The sequence below is a fragment of the Alligator sinensis genome, unplaced genomic scaffold (genome assembly GCF_000455745.1).
Source record: "Alligator sinensis unplaced genomic scaffold, ASM45574v1 scaffold138_1, whole genome shotgun sequence".
Taxonomy (NCBI): Eukaryota; Metazoa; Chordata; order Crocodylia; family Alligatoridae; genus Alligator; species Alligator sinensis.
Window position 1 is genome coordinate 3154464 of NW_005841862.1, and position 21380 is coordinate 3175843.

General features: G+C 44.4%; 1 protein-coding gene across 11 annotated transcripts in view; it reads left to right on the top strand.

The window, feature by feature from the left end:
• CDC42BPA (CDC42 binding protein kinase alpha) overlaps positions 1 to 21380 on the top strand; it is a 349682-nt gene that overhangs the window by 156141 nt on the left and 172161 nt on the right. For all 11 annotated transcript variants that reach the window (XM_025216127.1, XM_025216130.1, XM_025216132.1 and 8 more), the window contains one exon: positions 2665 to 2813. In XM_025216127.1, the coding sequence (XP_025071912.1) occupies positions 2665 to 2813 (149 nt within the window). The remainder of the gene's footprint in view (positions 1 to 2664; positions 2814 to 21380) is intronic.

Here is a 21380-nt window from a genome sequence, read left to right on the forward strand (position 1 = left end):
TTGAATATTGGATCAGTATCAGCCGATATGCCTCCTTAAATATCGGCTATTGGTATCGGCCCCCAAAATCTCTATCAGTGCACCCCTAGTATGTATAGGTGTGTATACGTGTGTGTGTGTGTATAGGTATATGAATATGCAATTTTTTTTTGTGCCAGGTCAAATTAGCCAGATCAGTTCTGAATCCCTTGAATCGTTCAAAAACCTCATGTGGCCCTACTACCAGTAAGTATTCTTCATCCCAGACTTTTCATTCTGGGGCTTCAGATACTTCCAAATCCTTTGGTAGGCATCCTGCATGCAGGCCCAAACCCAGAGGCTTGGGGTTTGGATGCCTCCAGGTTTCACTTGCCCTCAGCTGTATGGCCACAGGAGCAAGCTAGCGGGGAGTCTCCCATTTTCATAAAGTCAGCATGTAGCTGAGATTCTTCCACTGGAAACTGGCCAATGGGAAGCTAACTATGATGCTCTTGTAGGGAGTCCTCTCCACATGCAGACAGGGGTACACCATCCACTACACAATGCCACTTTAATTACATTTTGGTTTGGGTATCAGACCAGTGCAGCGACTACATTTGATCTTAGCCCACAAGAGGCCAGGAAGCATGATATTAGTTCAAAGGCAAAGGCTCATGATATCCCACATAGTTAATTGGGCTGAGTCACACCAGGCAACAACATTTCAAGCCATGGTGACCCCACAACTCAGTACTACTCAGTATGTGTGTGTACTCGAGATACCCCCCTGCCCCCGAAGAGGATCCATGTCCTAATTAGCCCCCACTCATGACTAGAACCAGGTATTTTTGTCATGAGTCCTGGGATCCTCCAAAAATGTCTATTCAGATGAGGTGCAGGCCAACCTGGTGTAGCTTCACCTCATGAAGAGTGGGGCCATACTGATCATATGCACTAGGCTGAGAGAGAGGGCAACAGAGGGATTCTGGGTGAACTGTTTGTGGCCCTGTTTCATGATGTTTGCCAGGCATTTAAGGCTGGTAAAGAAACAAGAGTCACTGGAAATGGGAAAAAAAAGTGCAGCTCAGCAGTGGGAATGAAGAACTCAAAATGTATACCATGTTGTGGCTCACCATGACTTTTAAAAGGGTCAGGAGGACTGCTTTAATGGCCACTGTTGTATGTCTTATTCACATGGCCTAACACTAATTTAGCCTTCTGGTGTAGATCAAGATTACCTGTCAGGGGAAATACCAGGATCACCAATGTGACTTTCATACTGGCTGGGGAAAACCATGAATGTGGCAAGGGGTAGTATCCTGACTAAGGTAATGCATAGTTAGCCTCCCACGTTCATTTCCAGTGGGAAGGTCTCAGCTATACACCTACTTTATGGAAATGCAAGACTCCTTCCTAGCTTGCTCCTGTGGCCATATGGCTGAGGGCAAATGAAACTCAGGGGAATCTGAACTCCAATCCTCTGGGCTTGGGCCTGCATGTAGGTTGCCCACCAAAGGATTTGGAAGTATCTGAAGCCCCGGGTAGGGGTGGAGGATGTTTACCTGTAGCAGGGCACATATGGTTCTTGAATGACTCACACGGATTTGGAATTGATTTGACTGATTTGACATGGGACATGAACATTTTTCCTTAAAAAAAAAAAAAAAAGAAAAAGATCAAGGTCTGTTGCCCAGACCAAGATGGATTTGAATGGCATTGTGTAATTGAGGGTGCACGCCTGTCCAATGCACTGCAGACAGGACACTCTACAAGAATCTTGTAATTAGCTTCCTAATGGGCAGCTTCCAGTGGGAGGATTTCAGCTACATGTCTATTTTATGGAAATGAGGAACATCTCCCTAGCTTGCTCCTGGGGCCATTGGCTAAGGGCAAGTGAGACTCGAGGTCATCCGAACCCCAAGCCTCTGGGCTTGGGCCTGCATGTAGGATGCCTGCCAGTGGATTTGGTAGTATCTGAAGCACCAGGCTGAAAAGTCTCGGGTGGAGGATACTTGTTGGTTGTAGTGCCACATCTGGTGTTTGAGTGATTGAGTTTTGCTCAATTGAAAGGATGTGGACTTGATTTGGCTAATTTGACCTGGAATACAAAAACATCTCCTGGAATACAAAAACACCCCCCCCCCCCCCAAAAAAAAAAAAGAAAAGAAAAGAAAAGAAAAAAGAAAGTTCCCATCAGCATTTTTGGCACCAAGAGAGGGTGTTGGAGCTTGCTTTGACTGTTCCAAGTGCTTGCTTGGTATTGCTGCACCTCTAGAGCTGGTATTTATTCCCTCCTGGGGGGACAACTGCTTGGTTTTTTTAGGGCCCCATACAGGGAAAAAAAAAGGTTCCCATCAGTTTGTTTGCCCAGTGTGAGCCACGTGTTTTACAGTCATGCTCAGTGTTGGCTGCATTTAATCAACGTCATATTTGGTTTCTATTACTGAGTGCATGCTGCTTTTGGCAACAGTTTAATGAGAGACAATGTGTTCAGTGAGATCTCCTTGTATGTGATTATTAAGACAAGGGGCTTTTTTCCCCATGCCAACTGGGGGGTGAGGCTTCTCTTGCATTTGACTAAATACAGGCATTTTCTGCAATCCAACAGTGCTATACTTAAATTTGTTTTGGTCATTCCTTAATTCACTCAATAAACAGTTTTTTTCTTTATGTCTGTGACCACCCCCCTCTTCCCTTTAATCATAGTACCTGGTTATGGATTATTATGTTGGTGGAGATCTGCTCACCCTGCTCAGCAAGTTTGAGGACAGGTTACCTGAAGATATGGCTCGTTTTTATTTGGCTGAAATGGTGATAGCGATTGATTCCGTACATCAGTTACATTATGTTCACAGGTAAGGTGATCTAGCATGCAAATAGAGTTGACTTTAATACTGTAAATTATGGACCAACTCCCACAGCCCTAACTCAAGCAATATTCCTGTTGAATTGAAGCAGAATTTTACCTGAGGGTGAGATTTTAGATGAGTAATCTCCATTGACGAATGGAAAGACTAAGCAAAGATACTGGATGTAACCATAACTGGTATATTAGTGGCCATATTTCATCATCTTTTGACTGTTTAGCACTTTAGGGATAACATAAAACATGTAGAATCATGGCCACTGGCTTTTTCTACTTCTGCTTTTATGTTTTATTGATTAAATGTAAATGTATAATAAAATACAGCTAAGCTTCTGCAGTATGTTTTATTAGCATGGACTTTTCGCAGTCTTTCTGCAGGGTTCAAATTGCGTAAACGGGTTTTATGTTTGGAGAGTATTTCTTGATTAGTGTTTTCTGTATACAAAGAACTGAAAGCATTACACTGGATTTGGGCATTTTTATTTGTTTGTTTTTTGTTGAATCCTTCCTTAGTTCAGCTGGTTGAATATGCACAAAAAACTGAAAACTAAAACATTTTAGATGGTTTTCAAAAGAAAATGTTTTGAAAATTGAGTTTAATGTCAACTCTCAGGTGGTGTTTAAGTAGCTGATTATTCCACGCTGTAAAAAAGACCCTCTCTTGCAATCACTTTTAAAACAGCTCTTTCATTACCATCAGTATCAATACCATGGGCAGAATGATGAGAAAGTGTTACCTAAAGAAAGAAGGTGAAATCTCCAAAAGTGCTCAGTATTGGGCTAACTCTGCTGTTGCTGAAGGTAACAATAAAAGTTACAGACTTCGGCTAAAATAGCATACAGTTGTGTGTGCATTTAAAAAAAAAATTGCACTAAGGGCTGTTTCTAGTATAAGCTCCATTACTGACTGACCATTCAATCTGATCTGACTCCTCCTCCAGATGTAGCCAGAAGGTGTTAGGTAGTTTCCCATGAGTACGAGGCTGGCAAGGTCAGAGAGGGAGTGGGAGAAATTTGCTCCTAATAGTGTATGTGTGTCTGTCCTTTATATTTTTTTCTGTGACAATTCATTCTGCTGCATAGTTGCTGTTCAGTTTCACCCACATAGTTGCTATAAAGGCATTTAGTGCACTGGATCCAGGTATATCACATTTTTGGAAAAGTTTGTGTGGAACCATGGATTCTGCAGTTTTTGTGATGGGGTGTCGATTGTAGTGGCAGTGAAGATAGATATGGCGAGAGGTTAAGCATGTATTGCCAAGGCAAGGATGGGCCCTACTTGACGTCTGTTGGGCAGTGGGGAGTTTGCTTCTGATGATAAGTTGGACAAGGTTAGGGGGCTGTTTGAAGTCCAGGAGCAGAGGGGCTGGAAATATTTCTCTCAAGGTCTGACCTTTGTCAAGCATAGGCTGGTAGTTGTTTAATTCCTCTGATAGGTTCCAGTGTTGGTTGGTAGGTGACCACTAGGACTGTTCAGTCACAGAGTTGGGTTTCTTTTCGCATTGTAGCAGGTTACTGCAGGTATTTGGATAGCTCTTTGAAATCTCCAGTCCATTTCTCTATTGAAGTGTTCTTATTGAATAAAAGCAGAGTTTAGACTGGCATGGTAGGCATCTGAAAAATGCATGCTTTTTTTAATACTCCCAAAATAAAGTAGATGTGCATGAAAATTTTTGATACAAAATTAAATGTCATCTTGTTGCTTGTTTAGAGCAATAAAACTGATGGCTTTGAAGTAAGAATAAATGTCTGAGCATGTTAACCTGCTAGTGCATATTTCAAAAGGACTCATTCCTTTTTGTTGTACTATTTGAAGCTTTGCCCATGAGGCCAACTCTCAAATGTACATAAAACTTGTCTTTAAGGACAGTCCAAAACAGTATTTTTTTTTTTATCATTAATGCAGCTGTAATGCAAAGTGTTTGTCAGAAAAAAGGCGTTTTTGTGAAAATTAAAAATGCAGCATGGGCTTGAATAAATGTTAACTGATCGGCCTTTGAAATGTGACCCATTTCCCTGTTACTTTATTGAGATGTTTGCAGCTGTTAAAGCAGGAGAAGAAAACACGTGTAAGTGCCAGGAACACTTTTCCTGAGAGAATAACCCTGGTGGCCACCTCTTTTTGGGGGGCATGTTGTAGGACGTGGAGGACTGGAGAGACAGAAGAGAAGAAATATTAATAGGAAGTGATAATGTAACAGCTGTAGTGGCAGTGCTTCTGCTGGGACGGCAATATGCATAGGGATTTGAACTGAATGGTAACTAGTGAACTAGAAACATCAGATTTCCAGCATCTTTCTTTCAAGGTTATTTTGATATCATTAGTTAGAAGTATTGGTATTTTTTGTGTCCTAGTTCTTTTCAGATACATTTTCACATTAACCCCAGTCTTTGTCATAAGAACTCTTCCCTCCACACACCTATTTTTCTCCTACATCTTTTCTGCTGACAGTAGATACGTTTGTTTTCTAGCCATAGGGGAGCATAGGTTTGTTTGGGAATGGCATTGATCATCACAGCAGTTAATCTGCAAGATATAAACCTAGTGTTACATACAAGTCATTGTTCTCTTGCCAGACAGGACTGCCCAAAACTCAGACATCAAATATAAACCTCATCATTATTGGGCTTCTTAAACTAGAAACTGTTGCAGGAGTTCCTCATCTTTGTGCTGCAAGTCCTGAAGGTATTTCTGAACCAGTGTTGCTGGATGTTGGAGTGAATCCTTAGTTGGAAGTACACAAACTCTAGAAGGTAGACAGGAAATGGAGAAAACTGTAAAGTGTCCTTGACGTTTCAGATGGGGGCTTGAAAACACTTCTCTCCCCTCCCAGAAAAAATCATATGAGCTGAAAATAACATTACTTTTTATACTAACTTATCTTGTTACTTTGTTTGCTTTTAATTTCATATTACTCTTTGATTTCATATTTCTGTTATTTACATAACCATTTTGTGCTATCTGGCAGAAACATCTGAAGATATTTGCTATCAAAATTAATAGTGATATTTTGCTCTGATAAATGCATTTCTGGGAATAGGTTCTGCAATGTCAACTGTTTGTTTAGTCAGGTTCGTAAGTTCTCGCTGTCATTTAATTGCATTTTCTTTAATACATAAATGAGCCACTTTAGTCCGGGTGCAAGCCACTCATTCATTTTTCATTAAAAATGTCACTAAGAGCGCCTGTGACTGGCGCTCAAAAAAAAATGAGGTCATACAAATTGACCTAAATAGTATATGTTTGCACATAGACTTTCTTCCTGATTTGAGTAATCTTTACTCATGTAAGGCCCATCTTTATCTTTGATACCTGTTTAATTTATTGATTTTGATTAATTCAATTCCCTGATGTTCTTTTTGGTTGTAGGCCAAGTTTAAATACTGCCTTGTCTTGAAGGCTGCCTTGTGTAAGTGATAGCCTTGTAGAGTATATGGTTTTACACATGCGAAGCAATATCAACTGTATAATATAAGACATGAACGAAAAGGTTTACAGGTCCTTTTTTACTTTTGTGATGGAAAAACATCTGTATGCATTTTAATACTAATTTGGCTTTAAAAAGGTTATCTGCTTCTAGCATAGTTAGGGGTAAATCATTCCCTCTGGTACATATTGTGAGATTCTACTTCCACGCATCATGAAGTATTTAGAAGGTTAGTGTCAAACTCTTGCTGCCTCGAGTTAGGTAGTTAGACTTCATTGCTGCATGTATAGCAACATGAACATAATGTTATTATGAACACAGGGAATTAGTGCTGTTTCCAGAGCTTGAAATTTTTAATTAGTCTTTGAATTAAAATAATGTTGCACATATAGAGTAATCTAAAACTGGATTTATTGAGTCTTCCCCACACATGGGGTTCCTACTATGCCCACTCTAGGGCCTCTATCATGCCCCACCTTGAGGTGTTCTCATCATCCTCACAATCAACTACTCATGGGGCTGGCCCTTGCGCTGCCCTTCAGGCTTACTCCAAGTTTAGCCCTATTCAACCCACCCCTGGGACTGCCCTTGAGGCCTACCCCGTGTTCAGCTCCCCTCACACACAGCCCTTCAGGCCTACTGCCATTCAACCCTCCTCTGTACAGGGCCACACAACTATGCCCTCTTCCCTAGGGCTATACACCTGTCCCATCCCTGGGAACGTGCTGCCGCCCCCCTCTCTGGGACTACACTTCTATCCCCTCCTGCGGTCTCCGAGGTCTCAGTCCCATATGGGCTCAGGTGGCCTCAACCATGCCTGGCCCCACTTGCTAGATGCAACTCACCTGAAGATGAGGGCCAGGGGTTATTAAGGCACCCCAACCTGCCTTTCACAAGGGTGGTAAATGCCCTGGCATTTCCTGGGTGTTCCCATTCCACCAGGAGCCCTACCAGGCCACCTATCCCTGGCAGGGTGCAGTTTTAGGTCATGCCCAGGACCAAAAGCCTCCTAGCCATCCCCATAAGCTCCCATAAGCCCTTACCTCCTAGTGTTCCTTCTGCAGCTCAGCCAGGCAATGTTTCCACTTGGGCTGGCAGCAGCAAACTGCAGCCTTTATTTATCTAGTTCTCAAAATAGCTGCCGCTGTCAGGCACCTGCTGGCTGCCTGACTCGGCCCTTAAAGTGTCACGCACTCAAAGGTGTGCTGCCATATACATTCATTTAGTAGTATTTTGCTTTCTGTCCATTTTTTGGATTATATTTGATAAATTAATCATCTTCACACAGTTTGAGACCCCTCTTAAAAGAGAGAAAGGGTCCTATTCTAATTGAAACAATGGTAAATGTTATAGCCCTCATTCAGTTCTGTTGTCCTTGCATTATTTGCTTATTTATAAATATTTTTGGGTGGTCCTTGGAAAGCTTTTACTGTAGAGAGATAGAAGCCCAGAAAGCCACTTCATAAATTGCAGATGCTGAAGCAGATTGATAAAGCTAATGGATGCTGGTATAGTAATAATAACAATCATTTTATTTCCAGAGATTTCCTTATATCTGTACTGAGAATGTTTCACTGTAATTGTAATTAGAACAAGAGTGGCCAACCACAAGTGGCACATTACATAACCACAAGGAGCAGGGACAACAGTAACAGATACGGCAGGGAGGAGAGAGCAGAGCAACAACTCGGACAGGGAGGGAAAAGAGCAATGGATAGAATAGCAGGAAATAGGACAGGGGAGAGAGAGTGGAGCAACTGATCAGGCAGGGGAAGGAGATCAGAGGGTAGAAACAGATGTCGCCAAATGAAGCAGATCAACTGTGGCGGGACGTATCCCATCACAGTTGATCCACTTCATTGGACAAAACACATATCATCTGTTGTCCCGCACCAGTCAGGGACCTGATGTGGGACAATGAGGAATAACATTCTCCATGCCCAGGGATTCCCTGGGTCCCTTTCTGCCCCAACTCTCCTTGCCATCCTGGCGTAGAGGCATGGAATGGCTCAGTTCCCGGGGACTCCCCAGCTCTCTGTGCCAGGACCTGCATGGCCCCATAACTCCACATTGGGACCTGCATGGCCCCATGCTTCCAAGGCAAGGAGGCATGAGGCTGCATGAGTCCTGGCTCAGGTCCTGGATTCCCGGAACCTGGTGCCTCTATACCAGTATTTGCATGGCCCTGAGCCTCCCTGCCAGAACTCACACACCCAAGGAGACTCTTACCAAGAGATTCCCTGCGTATGCATCTGCAAGGGGGAACCCAGGGACTTGAGGGGTTTGACTCTGAGCTGTCTGTACTGTCCCACTTTAAAGAAAACAGAAATTAGCTGTCAAAAAGTGGCTCAAATTCATACTGCCTTTATCGCAGCCACAAATTGTGGACAACGGGTTTGAACATCTGTTTGCTTTTCCTTTGTACCACCATAGAATTTTTATGGCAACATAATGGTGATGGAAGGTGACGTGTTTCTCCCCAAAATGGCACTCGGGGAAGGAGTGAAGCTTACCTTGAGGCACACCTGCCAGAAAGGTTGGCCTCCACTGCTTTAGAATAATGAACTATGTAGAACTATGTATTTAAACTTTTCTCTGCTACAGTGATTCTCAGCCATGGTGCCATGAGGTATCACGCAATGTGTGCAAACATGATTCATAAGATAAACCCAGAGATTTCAAATAGGAATCCATAGTGTCAATAACATTCTGACCTATTGTGGATTTTCTGAGTTCTTTGCAACAGAAGAATTGCTTTAATATTTTTCTGTAGTTAGAAATTGAGTTAATGTTTTCTGAGGGGTGCCTCGAATCTGTTGAAGGCTGTCTTGAGTCTAAAAAGGTTGAGAATAACTACTTTAATAATAGACATCAAGGATTTCATTTCTAAAGAAATGCTGTCCTATGGGTGTTAATACTTCTATTTTGAAATATGCCTCTTATCTTCAAGTCCAAATTCTACTCTTAGATTATGCACAGAACTCACTCTCTGTATCCAGTGGGACTTCTGTGAAAGAATTTGACCTCTGAAGTTATAGTTATTTAACAATAAAACCTTTCATTTAATTTTAAAACCAATATTTCCTTCCAATGGGAAATCAGAAAAGCCTTTAATATTACATTTAATTCCAAATAGTGAAAGATAATATCAAAAGAGAAGAGAAAAGGAAGATTGTTAGGGTTTGGTTTCTAGTTCTTCCACTCAATTGAAGCATGCTTTTGAACGAGGCATTTAAACACGCTTTACATAAACCCACCCATCTGAAACAGTGAAACAGATATTATGACATTTATATTACAAAGGGGTATAATTGATTAATTGGTTAATATTTGTAAAGCATTTTGAGGATTTAGGTTGCTTCATTATTATGTAATTATCATTAACAAGAAAGTTGTTCTTTAGATAGAAATAATATTTACCCATTTATAAAATATCTGCGCTTCCAATGCTTTAGTCCGTTAAATAGAAAATTAGCATGGTCTGTTCATCCTCTTATGGGCCAAGTTCTGTGTGCAGATGCATCTAAATATAGACAAGATAGAAGGAGGAAAATTAGTTCAGTCTGGGAGCTGGGGAGGAAGCAGATGTCAGGGATATTGGGACAGGCAGGATTGCAGAAGGGGTGAGGATTTGTCAGCAAGAGAAGGAAATTATCTTAGGTTGAAGAGTCTGTTTGAGGAAGGTCATTCAGTTTGTGGGCTGTGTCTCATTTGTCCAGCTGAGCCTTGTTTAGCATTATCTGGCCAGAAAAAATTAATAGGAGGAAAAATGCATTCACAATAAAAAAGAAAGAAAGAAAATAAGCATCACACTATGGCATCAAAAGCTCAATAGGATCAAGTGGGGCTTCCCCAGGGTCTGTCCTGGGTCCATTATTATTTAACATATTAATTAATGATTTGGATGATAGAATTGAGTGCATATTTACCAAAGTTCCAAACCGAGTTGTGGGGAGTTGCAGACACCGAAGGGTAAGGCTGGGATCCATAATGGCCTAAAAAGAATGGAAAAATGATTTGCAATTGATTAGATAAAATTCATTGAGGACAAGTGCACAGTCTTGCGCTAAGGACAGAATAATAGCACACACAAATACAGACCAGGGAATGATTGGCTAGGCTGCAGAGAAGGACCTGGATGTTACAGTAGACCATAAACTGAATATTAGCCAATAGTAGGTTGTATTAACAGAAGTGCCACTTGAAAATCAAGGGATGTGATTCTTCTGCTCTATTCAGCACTGGTGAAGCCTCATCTAGAGTACTGTGTCCAGTTTGGGGTCTTAAACTTCAAGAAAGATGTGGACAGATTGGAAAGAGTCCAGCAGAGAGCAACAAAAATGATTAGGGGCCTGGGAATCAATACTTATGAGGAAAGGCTGAAAGGTCTGGAGAAGAGAAGAATGAGAGGGGATTTTTAAATGCCTGAAGGGCAATTACAAAGAGGATGCAGATGGGCTTTTCTCTATGGCCCTATGGGACAGGACTAGAAGCAATGGCCTCAAACTGCAGCAGAGGAAATTTAGGTTGGAAATTAGGAACAACTTGTTGCCTGTAAGTAAGGCATTTGTAGGCTTCTACTCTGTGTGTAGGCTGCTACTCTCTGCCTCAGTTTTTGTTTCCTATTTCTGCCCCATAGGGCAAGATGGCATAGCCCACAGTGCCAGGGGTATCATGCAACGTGGTGCAATGATAGAGCTGAGGCAGGCTTGCCTGTGCATGTGTTGCAGAGAAGTGGAGGCAGCAGTCATGGGCATGGTGCAGCAGTTGGGGGGACAGAAAACCCATGCTGTGGTGCCAAGGTGGGGGTGCTGTCTGCATGCACAGTACAATGGTCACCTGCACATGCGGAGTGGTGGTAAGAGATGGAGGAGTTACCTGTGCATGTGGTACAAGTGGGGGGAGGGGAACCATGGCCCAGGGGGCCCATTGCTCCTATTAGCATGGCTCCTGCTCATGCAGCCCAAGTGGCATGCAGCCCCCAGTCACTTAGAAGTTGAATAGCCCTGAGTTAGACAGATGGTTGGATGGGATGGTTTAGTCGAGGCAATCCTGTCTTAAGTAGGGGGCTGGACTAGATGACTTCATGAAGTCCTTTTCAGCCCTAGTTTCCTATGATCCTATATTTGCCTATGATTATGTACAGCACTGTTTTTGAAATCCATGGCTTTCGTGCCATATATTAACCTAGTACCTGATCCTGCAAATGAGAGCATAAAGGCATCTTGAAGTCAGTGGGGTTCAGAAGAAGCTCTGTTCTATGTCATTCTCATAATAATATATAGTTAGCTAGCTAGCTATTGATAGATCTAGATATATATCTATATACATCTATCTATCTATCTATCTATATATATAGCTTTATATGTTGAAAACATACTGCACTTTTGAACTCATTAATTCTCAGCTCCCTATGATGTAAGAAGTTAAGTGTTTTCCCTGTATTACACATGGGAAAATTGAGACAGATCCTCACTCCTGCTCCAGCTCCTTTATGTCTTGTAAAAGGACCCTAAAAGCCTTGGTCTGAGCTGAAAGAGAATTTCCCTCAAAGACTGCAGAATATGATTAGTGGAACTGTTACAAACAATGGCAAAGGAGCATGTCAAACTAATGGTAGACAGGGAAGGAATGTGCCAAGGTGGGGCAGCAGCCAAAGGAGGATTGCAAATAGCATTGTGACCTGTCACGCTGCCCAGAGAGTGTAATTTCTTTAGCCACGGGCTATCTTAATTACATTAGGGACTTCTCCCTAATATACTCTCAGGTACATCAGGTCCTAGAGAAGCTCCAAACCTTGAGGGTTGAAGGCTGACTTGAAGCCACCTTTGTCGTCTTCTTCCTTTGGTCTGCAGAGTTCTATACTGTGCCTCTCACAGACTCGATGCTGGACAGCAGGGGTGTCCAACCTTTTTGAATGTGGGGCTAGATCATGAATTTTTTTATCACCCAGTGGGCCAGCAAGCCATATTCAGGCCGTACATTGGACAAGCCTGAAATAAGGCAAAGCTGGCATAAACCCCCACCTGTGCTCAGCTAGTGACAAACTACAGCAAATGATGTCCTGGACCAGCCATCCCAACAGCTGGGGCCCCACTTCTGCCTACTACGACCACCATTTGAAGGCAACCCCAGAAGATACTTGACAGCCGTGTTAAAATATGTGACCAAGCCAATGTAGCCGGTGCTGTCACACAGGCCAAGGGGCCGCCTATGTCACTGCTTCCCGAGGCCTTGCCCACACCAGCAACATCACTGCCCAAAGTCTTGGCAGCGCTCAGGCAGATGTGGCTGGGGCCCAGCCAACACGTGAGATGGGGGACGGCAGAACTGCAGGAGCGAAGCTGGTTCCCAGCCTGGCAGGGTCTCAGGTCTGGTCTGCCCAGGGCGGCTCCTGGCAGGGGAAGGCCTCGGGGGAACACGAGCTGCACTGCTCCTCTGCACTTTACTGCTACGAAGGCAAACAGCCCCTGGGAGGGTGCAGGCAGCCTCCTGGCAGGAGAGCAGCACCTAGCCCAGCCACAGGGAGCAACAATCCCTCCTGTCCCTCTGGGCCGCCCCTGAGCAGTGCAGCCCCATGAGCTGGCACTGCCCAAGGGGGGCCGGAGCGAGACAGCCGCTGCACTGCAGCCCCTCACCCGCTCACCCACATGGCCCCGCTCACCATGGTGCCTGGCCGCCTGCACACACAGCCCCGCTGGCCTCAGCGCTGCAAGCCCGGAGCGCGGGACCCAGCAGACACCAGCTCCCGCTGCCTCGTCCCGCAGAGGTCACGCCAGGACCCCGCCTGCCGAGGCCCCCCTGGGGCTGCCCTGCTGATTGCCTGCACCAGGCGCCACACCCTGTTCCCGCCCTGCTCTGCAGCTGCTGCGCCCAGGTCCCAGGAGGCAGGTGGGACGCCGGGGCAAGGGGCCAAGCCGGAGACAAGTAAAAGCGGGCACTGTCCCCAGCTTGTCCCATCAGGTGCATCCGGGGCAGTCCCACGCCATGCAGCCCTTGGGGCGGCGGCAGGACCCGGCTCACATGACATGGGAGGTCACGCAAGCCCAGCCCCGTGGGGGTGAGCAGCTCCCCTCCCCTCCCCCACCCGCCTGTCCTGAGCGAGGGACCTCGGGCCTTAGAAAATGGCTTGGTGGGCGCGTGTTGGACAAGCCTGCTGTACAGTGACTTGGTGCTAAAGCACATACTAGGACTTAGGAACATCAGCTCCCAGCCTCATGATCCTCCTGACCACCACAAAGTGTCTGTTAATATAAAACAAAAATGACACTTGCACGCTTCTGTGTGTTCACGAAAGTTGGACGTTTTTCTTTGTGCTGTGTGACAAACCTTGTTATACCTCCTTACTGAGGAAGTATTTTGGAAAGATTCTGAAACGAAATTTTGGTTTATTCTGCCAAACTTCAACTAAGCATGGGAGGAGAATTCTCAGTTTCTAGCTATTCATAAATGTTCCCTGTTTTACATGTGACAAGATAAATATGTAAATGATAGGCATCTATAACTCCTGAATACTCTGAGGAAATACATGCCTCAGTCTTACTTTATTTCTCGATTTCTATACGTTTTTCTATATTTTGTCTGGAATGGATTGTACTGTGACATTTTAAAATCAGAAATACACCTGAACTTATTTCATTCTTCTTTTTCTTAATATTAGTATCTGTTCTAAAATTTATTTTTAAGTTGAACTATATTAGAAAAATGGAGCAGTTGAATTCTCTGTGGAGGTGACCTCCTTTCTAAAAGATATCTCACATCAGGGTAGAAATCTGTTAAAAAGAATGAAAGAACTGCCCCCTTCCCAATCAAGCTTGCCACTGTCTTGCTTTTCCCAGGAAGGTCCCACTTTGCCCTCAGTAAAAATCCTCTTGTGGGCATCCCTGACATGTTTCTTTTTAGTTGGCTGACATCAAAGAATTCAGGATCCTTCCAGGATACACTTCATTTTTCAACTATAAGCTTTGATGCCAGCATATACATTTTTGACTTGCTAAGTCAGTAGTTTGCTGTCTTCTGGGTGTATCCTGTATTTCTCGATTGTTAATTTGCCTAAGTGAAAAATTCTGAGGTGAAGGGCACATCCAAAAGGTTAGTAACGGTGTTTGAGTCAAGTTGACACAAGTGGAAGGCAAATATGCTGGCTTTTGGTAAAGCAAACCATAATTGTGGGTTTAAAAGAAAACAACTACATGCTTTAAGTATGTTTACCAAACTCTGTAGTAGACATAACACCCAAAGCACATGGAAAGATGTTCATTGGGTAGGACCGGACAGGTCTAGAAAGGAAAAAAATAATGTACGATTATTTTGATAGTTTAGTGGGCAAAGTTTGGTCTGCAGGCTGAATCCAGCTGGCAATGGACTTTGTTTCCCAGCAACCCCTGTCTGTGTGGCTGGGGCTGGTTTCCTTGGAGACCCCAAGACTGGCCCCAGCAGTGCTGGCAGGGCAGGAAGCTGCTCCAGAGCAGCTGTGCCCCAGCTCCAAACTAAGCCGTCACTGCTGCAAGGAGCTGGGGCAGAGCCAGGATCTACTGCCTGCACACACCTTCCTGGAGCATGCAGGCTGCAGATCCTGGCTCTGCCCTGGCTCTGGACCATGCTGTCACTGCTGCAAGATCCCAGCCCAGCCCTGGAGCAGCTCCCTACCCTGCCACACGCCCTGCCAGCACTGCTACAACCAACCTCCACGGAAAACCTGGCCCACACTATCACAGTGCAGCTGCTGCTGGGGTCTCCATGGAAACCAGTCCCTGCCACGTGGACGGGGGCTGCTGGGAAATAGTCCTGCCACCAGCCGGATCTGCCATTTTGCCCAACCCTGGTTTAGTGAAACCCTGGGTGACTGGTGCCTCCTAATACAGGGTTTCACTCATTGGCGACACGGAGGGGGTGCACGCAGGAGCATGTGCACCCCCTACGTGTCGACAATGAGTGAAACTGCATTGTTCTGAATTGTTTTACAGCTTAGGTTTCCTAGAAAAGTATAGGTCTAGTAATTATTTCAGTGATCATTCAAAAAGCTAATACTTCTTCATTTGGTGCGGAAACTACATGGCCTGGGCTCTCTGTTCCCTCCTCATTCTTACATTGAAGAGGGCAGGAAACTAAGGTCATTTCCACAGTCTCTGGGCTTTAATATTTTCTCTAGATCCCGAGACCATTATTGCTGGCAGCTGTTCCCAGAATCCACCTTCACAGAGGTTTCTGCAATGGGAAATCAATTTGTGTTAGTTTTGCCTTGGCAGGGATTTGCTGCCAGGATTTCCTGAGGAGCTTGGAATGGGCTGGAAATACTCTGAAAGTAAATGATTTAGAGTATACTGATTTTTCCAAGAGTTTCTCACAGTCCAAATCTAGTCTCATCGAGACACCAAAGCCTGGTCTTGCATCCATTGCAGGGTCTTCACCTAATGTAATGCTCTTGGTAAAGACCCATTTAAAAAATTACCTTCTATGTTACTGAGCGTTGCATTTTCTAGTGGCTGCTTCCTCAGGCAGAACTTAAGGGCTGGAGGCCATAGTCACAAAATCTTACTATTGCTCTTTCAATGTTGGTAAAGCAGTACTTGAGAAATCTAGTTTTTACTGAAAAGTTAAACAAGGCCTTTGGCAGAACTTGGAAAATAGCCTGATCCGGTGCATCTTAATGGAAACCAGTGGTCCTAGCCAATTGTCCACAGATACTTCAAAATAGTTATAAAAACCATCCTTTTTTTCTGGCACCTAGTTTATAAGGAAGGAAATTCTTGATCAGCACACTATGGTTAAGGGGTAAGAGGCCAGCAAGTCAAGAGTCTCTCTTCTCTTCAATCTGATGGATCCCATCAACATATCCTCACCCACTCCGTTGCCTGGATGATTACAACCTTTTTGTGAAGATGGCTCATAGCAAAATAAGAAAGAGGCAGGTAAAAAACAAATTTTCAAATACATTTTTATACTGGTGCATTTTGTCACTGAAGAAAGATGGGCAAATCCCCTTGCCTAGCACAGCTTCCCAGGTAATATGGTATCTTCCCTTTTAAAAAATTGGCTTAATGTTGTTTGCTTCTAACAAAAAGATGAAAACCACTGGAAGAAAATGAAAAGCACAGACAGGGTGTGGTTGTTTTTAACCCTTGTTTGGAGAATTTCCGGCCCCGGAAATGGTAGGGGCCAGTCCTACCCTCAGATACCAACATGGAAGTTCAATTGAAGTGGACCATGTAAAAAACCAAGTAATAATAAGTACAGCAAAGATTGTTAGAAGCTAAAGGGGAAAGAGCTTTGGAAGAGGTACAGCTGAGTTGAGTTTGTGAGCTGTTCTTTATCTTTGGACTATGAAAAACATTCTGTATTTGTTTTTCTTTTTTTTTTTTAGTAAGTCCCTCAGATTTGGACTATCATGACTGGAGAGTGTTAAATTAGTAGGACACTCAAGTATTCACTTTATCATATCATCTGTTCTTCTAAATAAAGGCAGAATATCCTCACAAATAAACCCTTGTTATGTGAGCCAAACCATCTTTTACCTTCTGATAATCTCAAGCCTGGACATATGCTCTCCTCCTAGTATTTGACTGCTTGACTTATTACTGACCTGGAACATTAAAGCACTCCTGACTTTTAGCTCTTCTGAGTGTAGTTCTCTGTATGGTATTTTCCTCTGCAACGAGTTCATTATCTGTTGAGAGAGGATAAGGTTTTGTTCTTACAGTTCAGCTGGCTCCATGAATCCTTCCAGGGCTTTGTTTTCCTTTCATGAAATGCTAGGCCCTTGCTCTAACTTGTGCATACTTCTGTCTTTTTATGTTTCAGTTTTGTTTTGTCCTAACTTGCTTCCTTATTACCAGGGATTCTGGTTTTCTCTGTTTAAAAATCACAAATTCTCTGTTTCAAGACAAAAAAAAATGCAGATTCTTTGATTAAAATGCCACAAATCCACGTTTTTCTGTGATTAAAATGAGACGCCACAGTAAAAGCTTTGTTATCCGACACAAGTGAGGTAAGGAGGCTGCCAGTTATCTAAAAATTCCGGTTATCTGGGGTTGCACATAGGGGTGCTGGATGGTGGCAGCAGCTGCATCCATGTCCAAACTCCTCTGCCTGCCCTCCATCCACCCATGTTCAGCTGGCCAGGTGGTACCTGTGTGGCCTGCAGAGGAGAGCTGCTGTCCCGGCTCGCCCCCTGCCCCTCCCCCCAGCCCTACTCAAGAAATACTTGATGAGCATGCCACATGATAGCATATTCCAGTTAGTAAAATTCTGGTTAACATAGCTGTTACTATATATAGGTACTAGTTGAACACTATTTTATTGATATATTTACAATTTTAATGCAATTTGGAAGCCTACCAGTGCCTCAATCACTATAATAAAATAATTTCTAAATACCTATAAATTTTGACATTTGATTTTGGGGTTTTTATCATGGAAAATCAGAGCTCCCCCTTCCCCCTTTGCTTACCAGGACACAGGGGCAGCTGCAGCTCCCCCCCACTCCCCCCCCACACTGCTTTGCAGCGCTGATGAGCAGCCCTGATATGCCGGTGCTGTGCCCATGCCATTGCCCCTCACTCCCCACCCACAGCCCTGCTGGTGCCCCATACTTCCAACCCACAGCCATCCCTTGGGTGGGCAGGGGGCGCCTCACCATGGCAACGTAGAGCTTCCAGTGGTGGCAATGAGCTTCCCTGCGCCAGGTCCTGCCCACTGGGCTGTGGAAGCCTTGGGGAGGGTTGGGGGGGGCAGTAGGGTGGGGAGCCCAAGCCTGCAGCTGGCAGCCCACCCCTGCCTCTGCCCCATCCACAAATCTGGGGGGGCACATGCCCCCCCAGGAGTGCATGCAACAGTAGGGAACCAGTCCCTTCACCCCCACCCCTTTGACAAGCTGTCCGTGGCCCCATCCCAAATCCCCCCAGGCCCTGCAGCTGCACATGGCCCAAAACCCACACACTGCCCCAGCTGGGCACCAGCCCCAGCCTTGCCCAACTCCCTCCCTCCCTCACTATGGGGGCCTCAATTCCTCCTCCCCTGACCCCTCCCCCCCATCAGACTTACCTGCAGGAACTGGTCTCCAGGCTGCCTGGCTGCCACGTGCATGTGTATGTACGTGCATGCACGTGGCACCCCCTGCTGATTGACCTCCTCCTGTCATCCTCCCCTCCCGGCCCCTTGCAAGCTGGAACTCTGCCAGCCTGCAAGAGGAGACCCCTCTGTTTCCCACATTTGTCTCCTTTAAAGGAGAAAATCCTGGTTTTTCTCCTTAAAATGAGAAAATTCAGGCTTTACCATGTTTTTCCAAGGCAAACAGAAAACCTGGAACCCTGGTGATTACTTTTTTTCTACCCACTCCTCTGTCCTTACTGCTTCCTTTTTCTCCTCCTTTTCTGGACACTGTGCTGTTTCAAGCTTCCTTTTATTATTGCTACTGTCTCACGTTCCATGTCTCTTCAACACTCTGTTTGTTGATTAAATCCTCCTTCAAAGCTCCTATCTTTTACCTAGCATCCTGAGGGAGTCTCCTTTGTTTGCTTCTATCTTTGTGCTTGAAATATATCATATTTTCCTGCATACCACATACCCCCAAATAATAAATGCACCTTGTTTTAGGAATGCAAGATGAAGAGAAAAGGAAAAATATTTTCCAGACATAAATTCTGGCTTCCTGAAGCAGGGGCACAGTCTACTCATCGGTGTCGCACACACTCCCCTTTCTGCTTAGCCTAAAACTAGAAGTTTAACCTTGTCACAGCTGCTGCCATTTCAACCAATGACATGCCTCCTGACCAATGCTTGGGAAGGAATTTTCATCAGAGCCTGCTAACCACAATGACAGGTGTAATAAATTTGAATTTTGTTTTTCACCTTGTGATTCCTATGGTTCAAGCCCCTGAATAGAAGATTCTTCCAGCTCCTTTTCTCCACTTGCAGTTAGGTTGGCTAAATTGTTTCTCCTTTGTATCTTAGAGATTTTTGATATGAAGACTCTACAGCAAAAACCATCAAATTGCTAATAATGGAGACAACAGGGTGTTTAAATGGTTAGGTGACCCAAACACTAAGCGTTTCCCTGACATTACATCCTTAAAAATTTTGCACTGTGCTCTTTCTCTCTAATGACTAACTATTAATATCCTTGTGTGTGTGAGTCTAGAAAAGCAGGCCATTTTTAAGTCATGCAAATGAAGATACTGCCTGTAAAGATAACATTTTTGTAAGGTCATGCTTGGTTCAGTGGTGTGAGGATATGTGCTGGGTTCAGTAAAGTGAGTCTTTATGGATCATTACCTGAAAGGTTATATTGAGGGCTTTTATTGACTCAGGTGCAGTGAAGTTTATGCTGTTCAAAAGCTGATAATGGAAAATTTGGGGCAACTTTGTCATGCTGCTTAAGAGAATGCTACAGTGATCTTGCCATAACTCAGTAATCTACAGTCAGACAGATTGGATTAAATTCAGTAAATAGGCGGAGCTCCAACAAAAGAGAAAAATCAAATTAGAATGTAAATCATTTTCTGGAAAAAATTCAGAACTGGTGCAATTCCACTGAGGTCAGCAACATTGTACCCCACTGCAGACTGGACTTGTCCTAACAACTTTTAGTACTGAAAACAAAATCAGCCTTTAAGGATTCATAGATGTTAGGGTCGGAAGGGACCTCAATAGATCATCGAGTCCAACCCCCTGCATAGGCAGGAAAGCGTGCTAGGATCCAAACCTACAGTTCTTTACTCATGTGAAACTTCCCCTAACATTTCTGAATATTTTGCTTAAGTTTGAACATTTAACTTTTAAATATACTTTTGTGCCATCCACCCCCACCCCCTATTAAGGCAGGGGGTCGGACTTGAAGATCTACAAGGTCCCTTCCGACCCTACTTCTATGAATCTATGATAATTAGAAGTTCACTGCATTTTAAAAACAGCAATAGGAGCAATGGGTGAGAGTTTTAAGTGAGAGAAACAGAGCAGGTTTTGTAAAACCAGGGTGTACACTGAGGTGTTAAAACTGCCCTGGTATGGAGAGGGCATTTTCATCAGCTTCACAACGTGGTTTGGGGTTGACCAGTGAATTGGGTGTGTAAATCGAGATGTGACTTGGGAGGCACATTGAGGTTTGGTCTCTATCAGCAGTCTCTGAAAAGTCTGGTTAGGTTCTGCATCTGCCAGGACCCACTCAGGCTGTGTTCATGCATCACAGATGTAATTTGTCTTGGCTTGTTTCTTTACTTCTGTCACAATACACAGGACCAGATAAACTCAAGAACCAGCACTCCTATCAAGTATTTTATTAATAAAAAGTTATTTATGGCTAACAAAGCAATTGGACTTGTGATTCTACCAGCATAGCTGCAGTTGTGCAAATGTCTTCTGTAGACACCTGATTTGTGTGGCTTGCTGTAGTTTCCAGCCAGGATGATTTCCTTCAATGGAAGCAATTTTTTTAGTCATGCAGCACATCTCCCTGAGGCTAGGGACAGAAGTTGCACATAAACTGGTTTAGGTGATCAAAAACCGGTTTAAACTTGTAACAGAAGTTCAGTGCATGTAAACCACTTTCAAAATGGCTGGAACTGGTTTAAGATAAACCTGGTTGAATGTAGTGTTAGACTTAACAGATTTGGATCAAACTGGTTTATGGAACTTCTGTCCCAGACCTCTTCCTGTTTCAAGTTAAAACACAGTCCGCCAGCATCCCAGGATGCTTTGCAGCCCTGGGCTGGGCTGTACTGTGCTGTCTGCTACAGCAGAGCAAGGTTTGCCTTGCGCCTCTGGTCCCTAGTTGGGGCACTATTGCTGTTCTGGCTAGCTGAGAAGGGGGTGGGGTGGAGGTAGGGTTGGGAAATCTGGCTCCAGACCACAGCCAGGGTCTGCCTGGTAGGAGTACAGCAGCCCCTCATAGGCTTTTCCCCCACTCACTGCTGGAGCAGAGGGGCATGGCCAGACCTCAGGCCAGGCTAGCAGAATATGGCAGAGGTGGGCCAGCACAGGATCCCCACTGGGCTCTCCCTGGCATGGGCAGAGCAGCCCCTAACTGGCTTTTCCCTACTCACCACTCGAGCAGAGGAGGTGGGGGCATGGCCAGATGCCAGCTGAGGTTGGCAGGCTGAGGCACAGGGGAAGAAGAGTGGTTTAAAGCCCTT